Source organism: Hippocampus bargibanti, linkage group LG14, assembly GCF_051943395.1.
Source record: "Hippocampus bargibanti isolate YZ-2025 linkage group LG14, ASM5194339v1, whole genome shotgun sequence".
NCBI lineage: Eukaryota > Metazoa > Chordata > Actinopteri > Syngnathiformes > Syngnathidae > Hippocampus > Hippocampus bargibanti.
Genome location: NC_142747.1, coordinates 5,256,032 through 5,275,548, shown reverse-complemented (window position 1 = coordinate 5,275,548; position 19,517 = coordinate 5,256,032). Strand labels below are relative to the sequence as shown.

The window sequence follows — 19,517 nt, the reverse complement described above, 5'->3', positions numbered from 1 at the left end:
TTTCAGTTATTTGCACTAAGGGCTCCTGAACGCAACTCCAAGAACTCTTTCTTGCCCATCACTGATATGACGATCATCGGTGGAAACTTTTTCTTGTTTTCGCCGTGTTATCATCATTATGCTGAATTAATGGTAACCATGGAAACGACTGACAGAGAGCACCCAACCGGCATGTCAAAAAGCACTTGCACATGTACAGCAGATCCCCATAATTGGGTCTACTCTCGAACATTGTAGCACAGTCTGAGAGAAGGAAAAGAGTGCTAACACATTATCGTTCAATTAGGAGAGGCTAGCTAACGCTTCCTATTCAATGTTTGCACGCACTGAGCTCATCCGCTATGTAATGAATACACCACGTGGTGTTAATACGTACGTTTGGAAATGGTGCTTATTAAATGAGAAATCCGTGAGTAAATGACATGTACTTCGTAAGAAAAAAATAGTTCGAAAATAATCTAACCTGATGCCACATGCCCTATAAAATTTCCAGGATTCTTCAGAATCAAGAGAAGTGATCAATCAAGCAGCATCCAAGAGATGCAAAGGATTAGCGAACCCAAAACACTTTTCCACTGTGAAACGAGGCAATCCCTTCATCATCTCCGACTTCTTGGCTTTCCCTCCCGATCCAATCGCGCGCGTAGCTCCATCTCCGCATCAAGACGGGATAGTGACAGACAGGATTTGTTTTCCTAATCCCTTGGCAGGTGATCACGTTTTCCTCGCTTCCGCTCTTTATACCAACCACTTAAAAAGACGATTTATTTCTAAGTGTCCCCATGATTTTTTTTCTTCCACAAACTCCTCTATGGTGGGCGTTTTCCTTTTTGTTTTGTTTTTTACATGCATGGCTGTCACCTGGGATTTTTCTCATCAAAGAATGTTTCTTGTTACTCAAAACTTTACAATCCGACTGAATGACACATTTCTTGTTGTTTTGTCGTTGATCCAGGATAACATCAGCAGGTGTATAAGTCATTTTAACTTGACATACAACATTTAATAAATGTTGACATGGCTCAACTCAAAATTTGCCCAGAAAACTACTACTACTACTTTCATTTCTTTCATAACTTTGCTGCTGTGAAATGTAAATTTCTCCACTGCGAGACTAATAAAGGCAAATCCAATCCAATCCAAATCCAATCCAAAAGAGCTGTGATATTGTATGAGGAAGTCTGGAGTGAGAGAAAAGTATGTCAGAGCGGTGCAAGACGTGCATCATGACTGTAAGACAGTTGTGAGGTGTGATGTCGGTGTGACGGAGGAATTCAAGGTGGAGGTGGGACTCCACCAGGGATCAGCTCTGAGCCCCTTCTTATTTGCTACGATGGTGGACAGGCTGACAGACGATGTTAGACAAGAATCTCCTTGGACGATGATGTTTGCAGATGAAATTGTGATCTGTAGCGAGAGCAGGGAACAGGTGGAGGAGAAACTCGAAAGTTGGAGGTATACCCTGGAAAGAAGAGGAATCAGTCGAAGTAAGACGGAATATATGTGTGTGAACGAGAGGGACCCAAGTACAAGAGTGATGCTACAGGGAGAAGAGATAAAGAAGGTGGAGGATTGTAAGTACTTGGGGTCAACAGTCCAGAGCAATGGACAGTGTGGCAAAGAGGTGAAGAAGCGTGTCCAGGCAGGCTGGAACGGCTGGAGAAAAATGTTCGGTGTGATGTGTGATAGAAGCTAGGAAGAAATGAAAGGTGTGTACAACGGTGGTGAGACCAGCCATGATGTTTGGACTGGAGACAGTGCCACTGAAGAAAAGAGGAAGCAGAGCTGAAGGTAGCAGAAATGAAGATGTTGAGGTTTTCTTTGGGAGTGACCAGGTTGGATAGGATCAGGAATGAGGGACAACTCATATTAGAGGCTTTGGAGAGAAAGTCAAAGAGGCCAGACTGAGATGGTTTGGACATGTCCAGAGGAGAGGGACTGACTATATCGGAGAAGGATGCTGAGACTTGAAATGCCAGGCAGGAGACCGAGAGGAAGACCAAGAGGAGGTTTATGGATGTTGTCAAAGAGGACATGAAAGTAGCTGGTGTGAGAGAAGAGGATGCACAAAACCGGGTTAGATGGAGGACATTGATTCTCTGTGGCGACCCCTGACGGGAAAAGCAAGAGAAGAAGTTTACCAAGGCTGGAATACATTCTGTATTTGGCTGGCGACATTTAGGATAACATGCAAATGTGAAGATGAACAAGTTGCTTTATGTGGCAATATCTCCAAAAAATGTGTTCGAAATGGAGCCTTTGTGCAAGGTACACCTTCAAAACACGTCGTCATAATTCAAATCATTTCAACTACCGCCCAAGCGATTGTGTGTAAAGACGCGTCATGCCAGCGTTCAACAGTTTAGCCGCAAACAACTAGCTGTGCAGCAGCGCTTTCGATGACAATTGAACGATGTCAATCACAGATGTGATTGAAGGTCGCAGACCATCCTTCTTGGACAAAACTGACAAGACACGAGGGCTCGATAATCCTTCAAACGGCACTCTTGGCCACACTAAATGTTCACATTGTGACCTAATTTTTGGGACGCTCACCTATCAATGACTACATCAGTTGCCTGATTTGTGTCCTCGCTATTGGATACACGGATGTCTCATGTTGAAGACGTCGGGCGCCTTGCGGGATCCCACGCTGGGGGGTTTCTGTCACTGCGCTATTTCAAACAGCTTATCACAGATGGGACATGTTCTGCTCCGCCGCTTATTTGAAAGGAGATTCTGTTGTGGGCCGTACGCTTTTTCATACACAAGGCATAAATATTGCGGAATAATACGATCAAATGTGTTGTGATTTAATGGAGAAATGTCTGCCGTTAATTGAAAGCATTCGATTGAGATGAATGCAAATATGAATGAGTAACTTTTAAAGGTTGTTGCTGATTTAATGTATTCACCCCCTACCAGCTGCCCCCTCCACTTCTCAGTAAAAGTTCATTTCGGCATCAAGTATTGGAAGCATTGCAGTTGCAGATGTCTCACGGTAGGAATGAATGTCAAATGCGGTGATGGCAGATGGCACGCTCCCGGAGTAAACGTCGACGGAGTAAACGTCGGGGAATCGCTCGTGAAGGCGCTCGTGTTTGCATCATCTATTTCGTGCTGTTGCATCTTTGTGTGTGTGTGTATGTGGGGGGGGGGGTCCCCTTGTCAAATCAAATATTCACTACTTTTTAGAGAAAGAAAAATCCTATATTTTCTATGGGTTGAATATCGGATTTTTGTTTCTGTCATTGTGCTGGCGACGTACAGTTATGAGCAGAACAATCGTGCAATTGTACGCTATGCTTAAAAAACGTTTTGTTGAATTTATTGAATTTTGTTTGATCAAGTGGATGTAGGTGCGCTTGTGACTTTTTGTCGACTGCTTGCTATCGGCGTTTCGGCCTTATGGCGATTGATCGTACGTCTTTCTGTCTTTGCGTTGATGTGACACAACCAAATAAATGAGATGGGCCACTTTGCATTCAGCGACGGAGATGGTTCAACTTTTTTCTGATTTTTCAATTTTTAGTCTGAGACTAAATATGATATTGTATGAATCGTGCATAAATCTTATCAACATACAGTAATACCTCAGCTTACAGACTTAATTGGTTCCCAGAAAGTGTGTGTAAGGCGAAACGTGTGTCTTCCAAACGTTAATTTCCCATAAGAAACCATTAAAATGAGAATAATATATTTCATAATAGTTAAAGAAATAAACTGTACTGTATAGTTAAGCAGTTTTATTTACCTTTATGCTGGTCGTTGATATAGTTGCCTCTTGATGATGATCCGAGTGAATTTGCTGTTTTTTCTCGACAATAATACCCTCACACACTGTCCCCTACTAGCTGCTTTTTGCTAATCCAAATCAACAGAAGTTTTTCAAACTCTTCTATTGGCTGAGACCATTGCTTAGACAACACAGAAACACCCTTAGCCACACATAGCAGTGGTCGACTTAGCATACTGGTACTGGGACGCTAAGTCACACAAACGCACACCTCGTTCATGTTTTTTGTTTCTTTTGTCTCCTCTACGGCTTAACACTAGCCTGTGGTGGGGTCTTTTTTGGTCCCAAAAAAGCAAAAGTATCCACTCCATAACAAACCACGTCTGCACTGAGTGCACACAAAGTAAGTGGGTGTGGAAAAGTAGTCCGGCAGCCATGATGGCGCTGTTCGGCTGTGTGGTTTGGTGTACTTCCACCGAAAACTAGTCCGCCAGCCATTGTGGCGCTCCGTGTGTTTCCCAAGAACTAGTTTGTATGCCAACATTATTTTCTCACAAATTTAATGTTCGTAGGTGAAAAGTTCATTAACAAAAGCAGTAGTAAGCCAAGCTATTCATGTGCCACCAAAATATTAGGAACACCCCCCCCCCCCCCCCCCCCCCCGCCGCCCCCCGTCCCCAGCTATATGGCCCAACCCTTGTACTCAACAAGGTGTAAAGTCCAAAGTGACACATCACTGAGGCGTTTTGTCAAGCTCCTGTTGCCGTTTGTCCACTTGGTGCGCCGCCAGGAGACGTGTAAATGAAATGTGCGCTGGCGTATGTAACCTGACGTGAGGGGCGGAACAGCTTGCGGGCCAGAATGTCAGATGACGGCGCCACGGAGGTCCCACTTTGTTGTCAGGCCAAAGCGACGTGAGGTAGCGCCCGCCTGACACCTCCGGGACGTCGTTGCGGATCCTCGACCCATCTGTCTTGCGACGCACCCCGCTGCAAAAATGCACGTCGTCGTATGCGACGCGGCAATTACGAGCAGAAGGACACCGGGGGTGAAGAGATAAAAAAATAAATAAATAAGCAAGCTGGCGCATCGCATATTGCTGTCGTTTCAGGCGGGAAATGAAGTTTGACTATCGGTGCGACACTTCTTAGGAAGGCTGGGAGCGCGATGGAGCGATAGGCACCCGTCTGTACACGTAACCGTTAATGTTTTGTTTGAAATGGACGAAATCCAGTTCTATAGCGGACTAAACACGTCCGCAAATAACTTTGCAAAAAGTATGACTCTTTATTGAGACATGTCAGCGTCCTTTATCTCATCAGTGTGTCACGACTCATAGTTGTTCTTCATTTACAATAAAGATTATACAGTGATGCCTCGGCTTACGAACGCTTTAGCTCACAAACTTTTCACTTTACGAACATTAAATTTGCGAGAATATAATCTTGGCATACGAACTAGTTTTTGGGAAACACACGGGGCGCCACAATGGCTGCCGGGCAAGTTTTTGGCGGAAAAACACCAAACCACACAGCCGAACAATGCCACCGTGGCACTTTTCCACACCCCCTTTCTCTGAGTGCATACATGGCATACGCGGTTTGTTATCAAGGATTTATTTGCTATTATGGGACCGAAAAAGATCCCACCACAGGCTAGTGTTCAGCCGAAGAGGACACAAAAGAAAATATCGGTCGAGCAGAAGAAGGAGATCATCAAAAAACACGAACAAATTGTGCGTTTGTGTGACTAATCATCCCAGTACCAGTTCGCTAAGTCACCCATTGCTACGTGTTGCTAAGGGTGTTTCTGTGTTGTCTAAGCAATGGTCTCAGGCAAGAGTAGAGGTTGAAAAACGTCTGTTGATTTGGATTAACGAAAAGCAGCGAGCAGGGGACAGTGTGTGAGAGTATTATCGCTGAGAAAGCACAGCAACTTCACACGGATATCATCAAGAGTCAACTACATCAACGACCATCACAAAGGTAAATAAAATGATGTTATTATAACCGGGATAGATGGAGGACATTGATTCGATGTGGCGACCCCTGAGGGGAAAAGCCGAAAGGAAAAGAAGAAGATATAGTACAGTTTATTTCTTTAATTACAATACAATAGCACATTTCTAATACATAGAATAGGGTATATTTTGTGTAGTTTTATGGCTTATTAAGTAAAAAAATATGTTTTATAGGCCCTGTAAACGGATTATTCTCATTTTAATGGTTTCCTATCGTAAATTAATGTTTGGAAGACACACTTTTCGCCTTACACACACTTTCTGGGAACCAATTAAATTTACAGGCTGAGGTATCACTGTATAACTATTGTACGGACGCAAAATGTAGTGTGAATGTCAATGTCTGTTTTTTTTTAGTCTTTACGTTTGACGGTACTTGCAGGCATATATTCTTTATCCTCTGTCAGAATTCCAGAGCAATCATTTTTCTTAGTTGTGTAATTGTTCTTTGCGTTGGTGTGCTTGTATAAATCAGCCTCTGCATTAGAGTGAGTGTGTTGAATTCTAGTGTGAGTGTGAGGTGTGAATTCTCCACTTTCATTAAGGTGCCTGTCAGACGTCCGATATTTCTCATTTCTCGGAAAAAAAGGAAAATAAAATTATTCCCACCACCTATTGCATTTCTTTCATTCAATTTGAACCTCTCACAAAAACAGGACACACTGGAGCTTCTTGTCAAATATCTGTCTTTTGTTTGTTTGTTTATTTGTGCATATTCACAGTGTCTCTGTTTCCTGCAATCTTATTAGCAAATAAATCCCGGCAAAGTGTTTTGACAAATATTTGTAGCCAGTGTCTTGGCACATTCTCACTGCTGACAAATGGGCTCAGATGATTCTTTTCTGCCTGATACGTTGCCAAAGTCCCACTGCGTGCACTTTCAAATTAAAGATGACAAAATGTCAGCTCAGGTCTGTTTTTAGAAACGTCAAAATTGATGTTTTTTTTTAACAGCGGTGCAATCGGAAAAATATTTTCAGCGGGCTGCCGGGGCGATGCATATTTGCCAGGCACCCCCGACTTCACAACAACCATCAGCAGTCAGGGCTTCATCAGTAAAAATGCACTTGTACACTAGGCATAAAACAATCAATGACCCAAATTTAAAAACCACTGTATGCAGAACTGTCGCTTCTTGGAATTGAAGCGGACTTACGTGGGATAAGAGATGTGAGACAGTCTGTTTTTGTCAATGGATGCTACAGCTTCGTTTTCAGAATCAGAATCAGAAAACCTTTAATCGTCCCACAATTTCCCCATTGTGGGACGCTTTGCTTTCAACATTTAGCTTGGAGTAGACATACACATTGAACCATGATGTCCCTGATCCACTGGTGTAAAGGATGCTTTGATCCTCGCCTCTTTCATCTAGTTTCAGATTTAATGACTGTCTGCGTCTTTATGTTGTCATATTATTTATTTGGTTGTTTTGTTCTTTTGACTTTTTGATAAAATGGCGCTACGAGAGTGACTGCCTTGAAAGCACCTCCTGTATTTTGTTTTTCTACTTCTTTCTTTCCTTTCCTCTTCCTTTAATAACTTTGCTGAAATATAAATTTCTCGACTGTGAGACCTAATCTAATCTAATCTAATCTAATCTGAAAGGGTTTATTTGAAGAAAGATCAGCCACAAGCGCAGCCCTTGATTCAACGGATGAGATTCTGGCAATTATAGAAGTGAATTTTATGTTCGGGTCTGTTCGGGAAAGGCATAGTATGTTTATTGTACGGCCATCGTTTTTTTTTACTCTTAGCCAATGAGATGCCAGGGTGTTGCTGGGTAGTCCTCCTTGGCAGTCCATCGGAGTCAAAGATGACGTAACTTCCTTATCCTGTCGTATATTTGACAGTGGTTATCGTTGCTGACGACGATGTCACTGTAGGTGACTATGAAGCCCGATTCTGAAGCCACACATCCTGCCACATTCAGGACATGTGAGGCCCGGATCAGGTTGCCGGGCGGCATTGGAACAGCACAAAGGTGTATTTGCTGGCGCTGCACGAACCTCCACTGGGTGCGTTGATCTCCCAGGTGTGGAACCCCTTTCGTGGCATAAGGAACACCAGAGTGGCCTGTAAACTGCAGCAAACTCCAGATCGCTGAGCTTGATGTTGCAGCTCTTGAGAGTCTATGTAAAGGACAACCGACGCCTCCCGACAAGTTGTGTCCATAATTTGTAAAATCACTTCAAACAACTTCAACTGAGCGTATTTTAGAAAGATTCCACCGCATGTCGCTATATTTGACCTTTTAAGACTCGCGTTGAATATTTAGGAAGTCTTGGCTTTGAGTTGGTGACAATACCTACCGTGACGTCACGGTAGGTATCGTCACTGACCGAGAAAGCGACACACAATGTATTTTGGGTACTTCGTTTGGTCTGAAAACTGTGTGTTAATCCGTGTTGATGGCAAAATTTGAAGGAAAACACATAAATAACGCGATGGTGAATCGTTGTGTGTTGCAGACTACTATTTGATACTAGCTGATGCAAATTCCCAGCAGACAAATCACCCCATCTTGTGTGCATTTTCTGGGACACTACATTGCAGTCCAGACGCCTCAAAATGACACGGGAGGAATTCTTTAATCGATTGCAGACATTTATGCTTTGCTCTTCAGAACTATTTGAATCATATTCATAACTGGATGAGTAAAAAGAAAGCATCTTCTCCGAATCTGAAGCCATTGTTTTGATTCTCGAGCAAGGCAAGACGTCTTGGCGTGACAGCACGAACAAGGGGGCGGGACCTTCTGAAAATCCTCAATTTGCAGCTCATTTTGTTGCAGTTTTAGCACACTTTAACTCATTTTTATTGGTGTTTTGCATTTGACTAAAAATATTAGCCTGCATGTTTTGGGTATTTTAGATGCTATAAAACGTTTTTCTGATGTCAGTTAGGAAACAAAAAAAAAATGGTGTCGGTTGTCCTTTAAGCTGGTCTTTGTATCGCAGCGTTGGACCACCGGGCTTCCTATTTGTTGACAAGTATTGTCCATAAAGCACCTGTCGAGGCAAACGGCAGCCAGGCATCCGGATGACATAGGTAGCAGCCATTGGCAGAGCAGCTATACGTATGTTGCGTTCAATAAACTGTGACTTCCGATTAGCAACCCGACTGTTTTTACTTGAAATTTATTTCATAACAAGTGGCAATATTTTTCTGTTGAGGTATTTCGTAACTCGAAAATTTCTTATGAAGTGTCATTTGTAAGTAGTAGTTCGTAAGTAGTATTTTTTTCAAACACACAATAAATGAATGAATAGGTTGAAATTTGCTCCCTTTTTCCGTTTTCCACGGGATGAGGAAAAACACATTTACATGCGGGCATCTGTGGGCATGAATGAGAATGAGACGCCTTTACAGGCTTTTTAAAGGATAAGTGCTGAAAGAGAGACAAAAGCCTGGCTGTGATTTCAAATGTCAAGGCAAGTCCCATTTCAACTTTTATGAGACTTTTATTGAAGCGCCGCGAACCCTGCAAGAAGTCAGCAAGAAGGAAAGATGCATTTATTTTTTTACTTGGGGAGGGTGAGTTGTAGGGGGTCTCATCAAACGTTCACATCACACACAATCATCTTTATCGCCAAGTATGTAGAACACACAGGGAATTTGTTTCCGGTCGAACACGTTGCACGAGTATCATCATCAAAAAAATGCGAAGTGGCACTATACAGTTCCATTTGGGCTACTGTTGAAAGAGTTCATAGAGTTCAGAGTTAATGGCTTGGGCTAAGAAGCTGTTTAAATGTCTGCTGGATTTGCTGCGCATGGATCGGTAGCGCCTGCCTGAGGGGAGTAGCTGGAAAAAGTGGTGGGCGGAGGGTCCAGTAGGATTTTCCGCGCCCTAGTTTGGATTCTTGCAGTGTGCAAGTCCTCGAGAGTGGGTAGGGCGGTGGCAATGATTTATTATTTGATATTTCAGATATAATTGTATATATTTTAAATCAGTGAGAAACCGAACTACGAATTAATTTGCCCATTGTTGGCGACTATTTGATTTTGCCATCTTCACAACTCTGATGGATAAAAGTGGTGCTTTTTCCTTTTGTCGTCATTTTTGTCGCTTCCCCAGCCTTTTCCTGCACTCACCCGTCTTTGATTTCTGTAATTTCGTTCAATGGGGGGGGGGGGGGGTTCGATGGGGGCGCAGTAGACAGATGACGGCGGCTGTGGGGACGGCCCGGTGAGGGCTGCGGAGTGTGCGGCTCGCCTCAACCGCTGTCACTTTGACTGAGTGAATACATTGTGAGAGATAATGGAAAGTTTCTATCGGAATAAAAGGCTGCCGTGCTGCTCGTTCATCAACATCGATTACTGTACAAGGACGACTGCTGAATCACGGCAAAATAAATAAGGACAACAAAAGTGTACGCCATTTGCCTGTTAGGGGACATCACCCCAATTTGTTTTTCAGGTCTCTCAGTATGCCCCCCCCAAAAAAACGGTGAGCAGCAGGCTTTTTTGTTGTTGTTTTGTGTGTATTTGTTTGTGTGTGAGCAAGAGGGCGACAAGTGTGTGTTTTGCCTCAAATCCATTCATCAATTTTATTGGTTTTCTGTCAGCAACTAATTCACGAATCTATCTCTGATACCACGACATGGAAAAGAGACTGTTATTTACACACATGCAGCACAGTGCCCCACGGCGTCTTACTCTGCCTAATGAGGTTTCTCATCCTCGCTCTCACCTCTGAAGCAAGTATAAATTGCTCTTTTGTTTTTTGTTTTTGGGAGGAGAGGGGATGTGACAATTTAAAAATCTCCACGGCAATTACACCCTGTTATTTTCCCTTTTTTTGCTATCAGGGAGGCACATGGCCTCACCATAAGCGTTGTTACTTCTATCTATCTATCTATCTATCTATCTATCTATCTATCTATCTATCTATCTATCTATCTATCTATCTATCTATCTATCTATCTATCTATCTATCTATCTATCTATCTATCTATCTATCTATCTATCTATCTATCTAATATATATATATATATTAAAAAAAAAAAATCGTCGTCTCACCCACCATGGGTGGTGTCTGTCCTCATTTCAGCTCGGGTCCTCTACCAGAGGCCAGGAAGCTTGAGGGTTCTGCGCAGTATCCGTGCTGTTCCCAGCACTGCGCTTTTCTGGACCGAGATATCCGATGTTGTTCCCGGGATCTGTTGCAACCACTCGTCGAGTTTGGGGGTCACTGCCCCAAGTGCTCCGACCACCACAGGCACGACTGTCACCTTTACCTTCCAGGCTCTCTCCAGCTCCTCTCTGAGCCCTTGGTATTTCTCGATTTTCTCATGTTCCTTCTTTCTGATGTTCCCATCACTCGGGACCGCTACATCCACGACAACGGCTTTCCTTTCCCCTTTATCTATGACCACGATATCTGGTTGGTTGGCCATTACCATCTTGTCAGTCTGTATCTGGAAGTCCCACAGGATTTTTGCTCGGTCATTCTCCACCACCTTGGGAGGTGTTTCCCATTTTGACCTTGGGGTTTCCAGTCCATACTCCGCACAGATGTTTCGGTAGACTATGCCAGCCACCTGGTTATGGCGCTCCATGTAGGCTTTCCCTGCCAGCATCTTACACCCCGCAGTTACGTGTTGGATTGTCTCAGGTGCCTCTTTGCACAACCTACACTTTGGGTCTTGTCTGGTGTGGTATATCCCTGCCTCTATGGCTCTGGTGTTCAGGGCCTGCTCTTGGGCAGCCAGGATGAGTGCCTCTGTGCTGTCCTTTAGGCCAGCCCTCTCTAGCCACTGATAGGACTTCTTGAGATCAGCCACTTCTGCTATGGTTCGGTGGTACATCCCGTGTAGGGGCTTTTCCTCCCATGATTGTCCCTCTTCCAGCACCTCATCCTCTGTTCCCCATTGACTGAGACATTCTCTGAGTACATCATCCGTTGGAGCCTTCTCTTTGATGTATTCATGGAGCTTGGATGTTTCATCCTGGACAGTGGCTCTCACACTCACTAGTCCCCGGCCTCCTTCCTTACGGCTTGTGTACAGTCTCAGGGTGCTGGACTTGGGATGGAACCCTCCGTGCATGGTGAGGAGTTTTCGGGTCTTAACATCCGTGGTCTGAATCTCTTCCTTTGGCCACCTTATTATTCCTGCAGGGTATCTGATCACTGGCAGGGCATAGCTGTTTATTGCCCGGGTCTTGTTCTTGCCATTGAGCTGGCTTCTGAGGACTTGCCTCACCCGCTGGAGGTATTTGGTCGTAGCCGCTTTCCTTGTTGCTAATTCGAGGTTGCCATTGGCCTGTGGTATACCGAGGTACTTGTAGCTGTTTTCAATGTCTGCTATTGTTCCTTCAGTGAGTGAGACCCCTTCAGTGTGGACTACCTTGCCCCTCTTAGTCACCATCCGACTACATTTCTCCAGCCCGAATGACATTCTGATATCACTGCTGTAGATCCTGGTTGTGTGGATCAGGGAATCTATGTCCCTTTCGCTCTTAGCATACAGCTTTATGTCATCCATGTAGAGGAGGTGACTGATCGTAGCTCCATTTCTGAGGCGGTATCCATAGCCTGTCTTGGCGATTATCTGGCTGAGGGGGTTCAGTCCTATGCAGAACAGCAGTGGGGAGAGTGCATCACCTTGGTATATGCCACATTTGATGGACACTTGCGTTAGTGGCTTGCCATTGGCTTCAAGTGTGGTTTTCCACATCCTCATCGAGTTTGCAACGAAGGCTCTCAGGGTCCTGTTGACCTTATACAACTCCAAGCATTCATTGATCCATGTGTGTGGCATCGAGTCATATGCTTTCTTGTAATCAATCCAGGCTGTGCACAGGTTGGTATGTCGGGACCTGCAGTCTTGAGCGACTGTTCTGTCAACCAGCAGCTGATGTTTGGCACCTCTAGTATCTCTACTAATGCCTTTCTGTGCTTTGCTCATGTATTGATCCATGTGTCCACTTATCTTAGCCGCAATGATGCCTGACATGAGCTTCCATGTTGTGGACAGACAGGTTATTGGCCGATAGTTGGAAGGAACTGCACCCTTTGAGGAATCCTTCATGATCAGGATTGTTCGCCCTTCGGTTAGCCATCCTGGGTGAGTCCCATCCATCAGCAGCTGGTTCATTTGTGCTGCTAGGCGCTCGTGGAGAGCTGTGAGTTTCTTTAGCCAGTAGGTGTGGACCATATCCGGGCCTGGTGCCGTCCAGTTTTTCATACCTGAGACTCTTCCTTGTATATCTGCCGCTGTGATGGTAACTGGGTTCTGTTCAGGGAGGTTGCTGTGCTCCTCTTTCAGAGTCACCAGCCATTGTGCACTGCTGTTATGTGCGACCTCCTTCTCCCATATGCCTTTCCAGTATCTTTCAGTTTCCAGCCTTGGAGGGTCTGCTCTGCTGTTAGAACCCTGCCACTGAGCGTACACTTTCGCAGGTTGTGTTGCGAACAGCCTGTTTATTCTTCTGGCCTCATTCTCTTTCGTGTACCTCTTTAGGCGACTGGCCAAGGCCTGGAGCCTTTGTTTGGCAGTTTCGAGTGCTTCAGGTATGGTTATCTGCATGTACCTCTTGGGTATTGGCCTTTTATTCACACCTCTCTGGGTCTCCGTCAATTGACTCACATCTTTCCGAGCCGCCTTGATCTTGGCCTCCAACCGTCTTTTCCATGGTGGGTAATGAATCTCGTGGCTCTCATGGTTGCTCTTGTAGCCAAGCATGTCTAGGATCACTGATGCTGAGGTGTATATCAGCTCATTGGTTTCCGTGATCGTTCCGGTCGGGATCGTTCTCAGTGCTGCATTCACAGTTTCCATGAGACTTTCAGGTGGTACTTCACATAGCCGTTGTAATCGGAGCCTTCGTTGCCCAGTTTTCATTCTTGCCATGATCTTATCTCTCAGGTCATTTGCTGCCTCGCTCAGCATTTCATTTATTGGGGCTGGCTTCCCAATCTCATTATTCATTGGGGCTTGCCTCCCAATCTCTGGTTGAACCTCTTCCTGTGATGTGGCAGCCTGGGGCCCTTCACCTCGGAATTTGTGTTGTACCTCATCAATCTCAACTTGTGATAGCAATTGCCGTTTGTGGATATTGGAACACTGAGCTACTAGTTGTTTCGTGGTCAACCGTGACTGTGGGTTTCGAAGTAACCATTCAGCCCCCATTCTCCGCATGTAACCCCTCTGACTAGGGTTGCTTGAGTAGTAGCATTCCAACAGAGCCATGTTATCGCATCTCGTCCATCTCCGCTTTGTTCCAGTAGCCCATTTTTCATCAGGGTGCTCTGGTTCCCCAGCACCTGACGCAGACCTTGTTTGGCCGGGCGACGTCTGAGCCGGCATGTCATTCCATTTATTGTCTCTCATCATTGAGGTAGGCATTAGCGTGAAGGGTCTTGCCCAAGGACCCACACTGGATGATGTCATTGTGCTCATTTTTCTCTGCCACAAGTGGGATTCGAACCCTCGTCTCCCATATGCCATATATATATATATATATATATATATATATATATATATATATATATATATATATATATTGTGATATCATGAGAGGCTAGCTCTCAGCTGGACAGGACAGGAAGTGCAATGGACGACAGGTTTGGATACAAACAAAAGGTTTTAATCAAGGGTTCCAGGGGGAATTCACAAGCAACAAAGGTTTGAATAGTGTCACTTCCAATACTTATCAAAAATAAAGTCTCTTCTGATATTTAATTCCAAATAAAGTCTCTTCTGATACTTAAATCCAAATAAAGTCTCTTCTGAGGTAAAACTGAAGACGGAGTTCTTTTCCAAGAGTCTCTAGGCCTCACCCCTCTTGACGTCCTCCTCATGTAGCCTAGCCACCTTAGCTAGGTTCAAATCCAGTGTCCAGTCGTGTGGTCCCAACTGGCGATGAGTTCCACGCAGCAATCAACTTCTTCACAGAGCACAGCAATCGAGCTTGTCTTTCCCCAAGCTGGGGCCAAGACTCTCTCTGGGTGGAGCCATCTTAGGGGGATGTATTTCCCCTCCAGGACACAGCCTCTCGTGACATCACAATATATATATATATATATATATATATATATATATATATATATATACATATAAATATATATATATATATATATACAGTAAAGTCTCGTTATATCGATATCGGATATATCGATAGTCCCGGTTATATCGATACTATTTCTATGCACGCACTGAGAAAATTACATGCAAACAGGGTCGGATATATCGATAGTCCCGGTTATATCGATACTATTTCTATGCACGCACTGAGAAAATTACATGCAAACAGGGTCGGATATATCGATAGTCCCGGTTATATCGATATTTTTTCGGACTCCCTTGAATATCGATATAACGAGACTTTACTGTATGTATATATATATATATATATATATATATATATATATATATATATATATATATATATATATATATATATATATATATATATATATATATATATATATAGCCAAGAGCTTGGCTACAAGAGCAACCATGAGAGCCACGAGATTCATTACCCACCATGGAAAAGACGGTTGGAGGCCAAGATCAAGGCGGCTCGGAAAGATGTGAGTCAATTGACGGAGACCCAGAGAGGTGTGTATAAAAGGCCAATACCCAAGAGGTACATGCAGATAACCATACCTGAAGCACTCGAAACTGCCAAACAAAGGCTCCAGGCCTTGGCCAGTCGCCTAAAGAGGTACACGAAAGAGAATGAGGCCAGAAGAATAAACAGGCTGTTCGCAACACAACCTGCGAAAGTGTACGCTCAGTGGCAGGGTTCTAACAGCAGAGCAGACCCTCCAAGGCTGGAAACTGAAAGATACTGGAAAGGCATATGGGAGAAGGAGGTCGCACATAACAGCAGTGCACAATGGCTGGTGACTCTGAAAGAGGAGCACAGCAACATCCCTGAACAGAACCCAGTTACCATCACAGCGGCAGATATACAAGGAAGAGTCTCAGGTATGAAAAACTGGACGGCACCAGGCCCGGATATGGTCCACACCTACTGGCTAAAGAAACTCACAGCTCTCCACGAGCGCCTAGCAGCACAAATGAACCAGCTGCTGATGGATGGGACTCACCCAGGATGGCTAACCGAAGGGCGAACAATCCTGATCATGAAGGATTCCTCAAAGGGTGCAGTTCCTTCCAACTATCGGCCAATAACCTGTCTCTCCACAACATGGAAGCTCATGTCAGGCATCATTGCGGCTAAGATAAGTGGACACATGGATCAATACATGAGCAAAGCACAGAAAGGCATTAGTAGAGATACTAGAGGTGCCAAACATCAGCTGCTGGTTGACAGAACAGTCGCTCAAGACTGCAGGTCCCGACATACCAACCTGTGCACAGCCTGGATTGATTACAAGAAAGCATATGACTCGATGCCACACACATGGATCAATGAATGCTTGGAGTTGTATAAGGTCAACAGGACCCTGAGAGCCTTCGTTGCAAACTCGATGAGGATGTGGAAAACCACACTTGAAGCCAATGGCAAGCCACTAACGCAAGTGTCCATCAAATGTGGCATATACCAAGGTGATGCACTCTCCCCACTGCTGTTCTGCATAGGACTGAACCCCCTCAGCCAGATAATCGCCAAGACAGGCTATGGATACCGCCTCAGAAATGGAGCTACGATCAGTCACCTCCTCTACATGGATGACAGACTCCCTGATCCACACAACCAGGATCTACAGCAGTGATATCGGAATGTCATTCGGGCTGGAGAAATGTAGTCGGATGGTGACTAAGAGGGGCAAGGTAGTTCACACTGAAGGGGTCTCACTCCCTGAAGGAACAATAGCAGACATTGAAAACAGCTACAAGTACCTCGGTATACCACAGGCCAATGGCAACCTCGAATTAGCAACAAGGAAAGCGGCTACGACCAAATACCTCCAGCGGGTGAGGCAAGTCCTCAGAAGCCAGCTCAATGGCAAGAACAAGACCCGGGCAATAAACAGCTATGCCCTGCCAGTGATCAGATACCCTGCAGGAATAATAAGGTGGCCAAAGGAAGAGATTCAGACCACGGATGTTAAGACCCGAAAACTCCTCACCATGCACGGAGGGTTCCATCCCAAGTCCAGCACCCTGAGACTGTACACAAGCCGTAAGGAAGGAGGCCGGGGACTAGTGAGTGTGAGAGCCACTGTCCAGGATGAAACATCCAAGCTCCATGAATACATCAAAGAGAAGGCTCCAACGGATGATGTACTCAGAGAATGTCTCAGTCAATGGGGAACAGAGGATGAGGTGCTGGAAGAGGGACAATCATGGGAGGAAAAGCCCCTACACGGGATGTACCACCGAACCATAGCAGAAGTGGCTGATCTCAAGAAGTCCTATCAGTGGCTAGAGAGGGCTGGCCTAAAGGACAGCACAGAGGCACTCATCCTGGCTGCCCAAGAGCAGGCCCTGAACACCAGAGCCATAGAGGCAGGGATATACCACACCAGACAAGACCCAAGGTGTAGGTTGTGCAAAGAGGCACCTGAGACAATCCAACACGTAACTGCAGGGTGTAAGATGCTGGCAGGGAAAGCCTACATGGAGCGCCATAACCAGGTGGCTGGCATAGTCTACCGAAACATCTGTGCGCAGTATGGACTGGAAACCCCAAGGTCAAAATGGGAAACACCTCCCAAGGTGGTGGAGAATGACCGAGTAAAAATCCTGTGGGACTTCCAGATACAGACTGACAAGATGGTAATGGCCAACCAACCAGATATCGTGGTCATAGATAAAGGGGAAAGGAAAGCCGTTGTCGTGGATGTAGCGGTCCCGAGTGATGGGAACATCAGAAAGAAGGAACATGAGAAAATCAAGAAATACCAAGGGCTCAGAGAGGAGCTGGAGAGAGCCTGGAAGGTAAAGGTGACAGTCGTGCCTGTGGTGGTTGGAGCACTCGGGGCAGTGACCCCCAAACTCGACGAGTGGTTGCAACAGATTCCAGGAACAACATCGGATATCTCGGTCCAGAAAAGCGCAGTGCTGGGAACAGCACGGATACTGCGCAGAACCCTCAAGCTTCCTGGCCTCTGGTAGAGGACCCGAGCTGAAATGGTGGACAGACACCACCCATGGTGGGTGAGACGAGGATTTTTATATATATATATATATATATATATATATATATATATATATATATATATATATATATATATATATATATATATATATATATATATATATATATATATATATATATATACAGTGACTGTCTTCATCTCCACGATGCTGCCGTCTTAATGAAGACGAGACGCGTGGATGTGTCTTTTTATTTCTTTTATTTCTGCAACACAGTATGGCAGAAGGGATGGGTGAAGTCGCATGGGTTTCGTCTTGTGATTAACCTGAATCTCCTCGAGATTGTTCTCAAATGCAAAACATTGTAGATAACAAAACAGAATTAACAACGTGTGATCGTATAGTGGTTATTTACAGGAAAAGAGAATACAACACAAGTTCACTGTTATTCACAAGATGTCCCTGAACGCATCATGGGCGGAGACTCGGCAGAACACGCGGTGCGCTTGTAATGGCTGGCGCACAGTTCAACGCGCCACGGACACTCACGGGCAAATGAAACACGACACAAGAAACTAAATATTGTTCAATAAAAACGAAATGAAACAATTATTACCTGCAACACAGTATGGCAGAAGGGATGGGTGAAGTCGCATGGGTTTCGTCTTGTGATTAACTGCGATAGAAAAGCACATATGCTCCAAAGTTCCACTCGACAAAACGTGAAGTAAATAATGACACAAAAAGTAATCTGGACTCGAAATGAATAAGGGAACTAATTAGATAACACTAGACAGTACAAAAGGGGAAACAAAATAAGATATTGTCATGAAAATGCGCGTTAATCAAGACCAACAGAAAATTGCGACTCACCCTGAATCTCCTCGAGATTGTTCTGGAAACTATGGGCGGGACATAGTGCCACACTGTGCGCCGTTGCGTCACTTCCTTCATAATTTAATAATCTAAGCGCACAACTCCGTTACATACACCCCCCTTAAATTATGCAGAAGTGGGGCAACATACACACGGAAGACAACAGAAAGACCAACATGCAAAATAGACAAGGTTATCGGGCAAGGATGTATAAGAATGCTGTCTTATTGTCACTCATCTGACCAACTACGTCAGGTGACTGGAGTAAGGGATCTGTCGCCGGTGTGTCAGGGTCTGTGCGCTCGTCGGAGATGCACTGCACTGGGTCTGGGAAGGAACTCTGTCCCCACTAACATAAGTGGCCTCAGCTCGCACCTGCCCATTCCCTTCTGTACAAACTACATCACCCTGCATAGCACTACATAACTGTGACAGACTGGAGAAAGGGATCTGTTGCTGGTGTATCAGTTGTCGCTCGTCGTAGATGCACTGCACTGGGTCTGGGAAGGAACTCTGTCCCCACTAACATAAGTGGCCTCAGCTTGAACCTGCCCATTCCCCTCTGTACAAAATACACCACTCTGGATTGCACTACACAACTGTAACACGGTTGGGAAGCCTCTACCTCTACCAACACACTCATTCAAAGGTGTGCTACTTGTTACTTGTAAGGAGCTCATTCTTAGACTTAACACACAAAACACGTACATGAAAAAAAACACTAATTGCAAAACAGCAGGTCAGACAATTAACACTCTACATGTATTTCCAAAACGGGGGTCGACACACCGTACACCGAGTGATGGGACTGCACAGCGTCTTCATTGTGCAGCATCGCGGTCCCGGTCCGAAGTGGAGAGTCACTTGT

The 19,517-nt window shown here is 44.8% G+C and overlaps 2 protein-coding genes across 2 annotated transcripts in view; both read left to right on the top strand.

Moving 5' to 3' along the window:
• The window catches only part of LOC148888071 (cell adhesion molecule 2-like), a 185,287-nt gene that overhangs the window by 8,561 nt on the left and 157,209 nt on the right, over positions 1-19,517 (top strand). The gene's annotated exons all lie outside the window — the stretch shown is intronic.
• LOC148888073 (uncharacterized) lies at positions 16,474-17,791 on the top strand. The gene is made up of 2 exons (XM_089014389.1): positions 16,474-17,614; positions 17,693-17,791. Exons 1-2 carry the CDS (start codon positions 16,484-16,486, stop codon positions 17,789-17,791), a joined length of 1,230 nt encoding a protein of 409 aa, XP_088870515.1. The 5' UTR covers positions 16,474-16,483.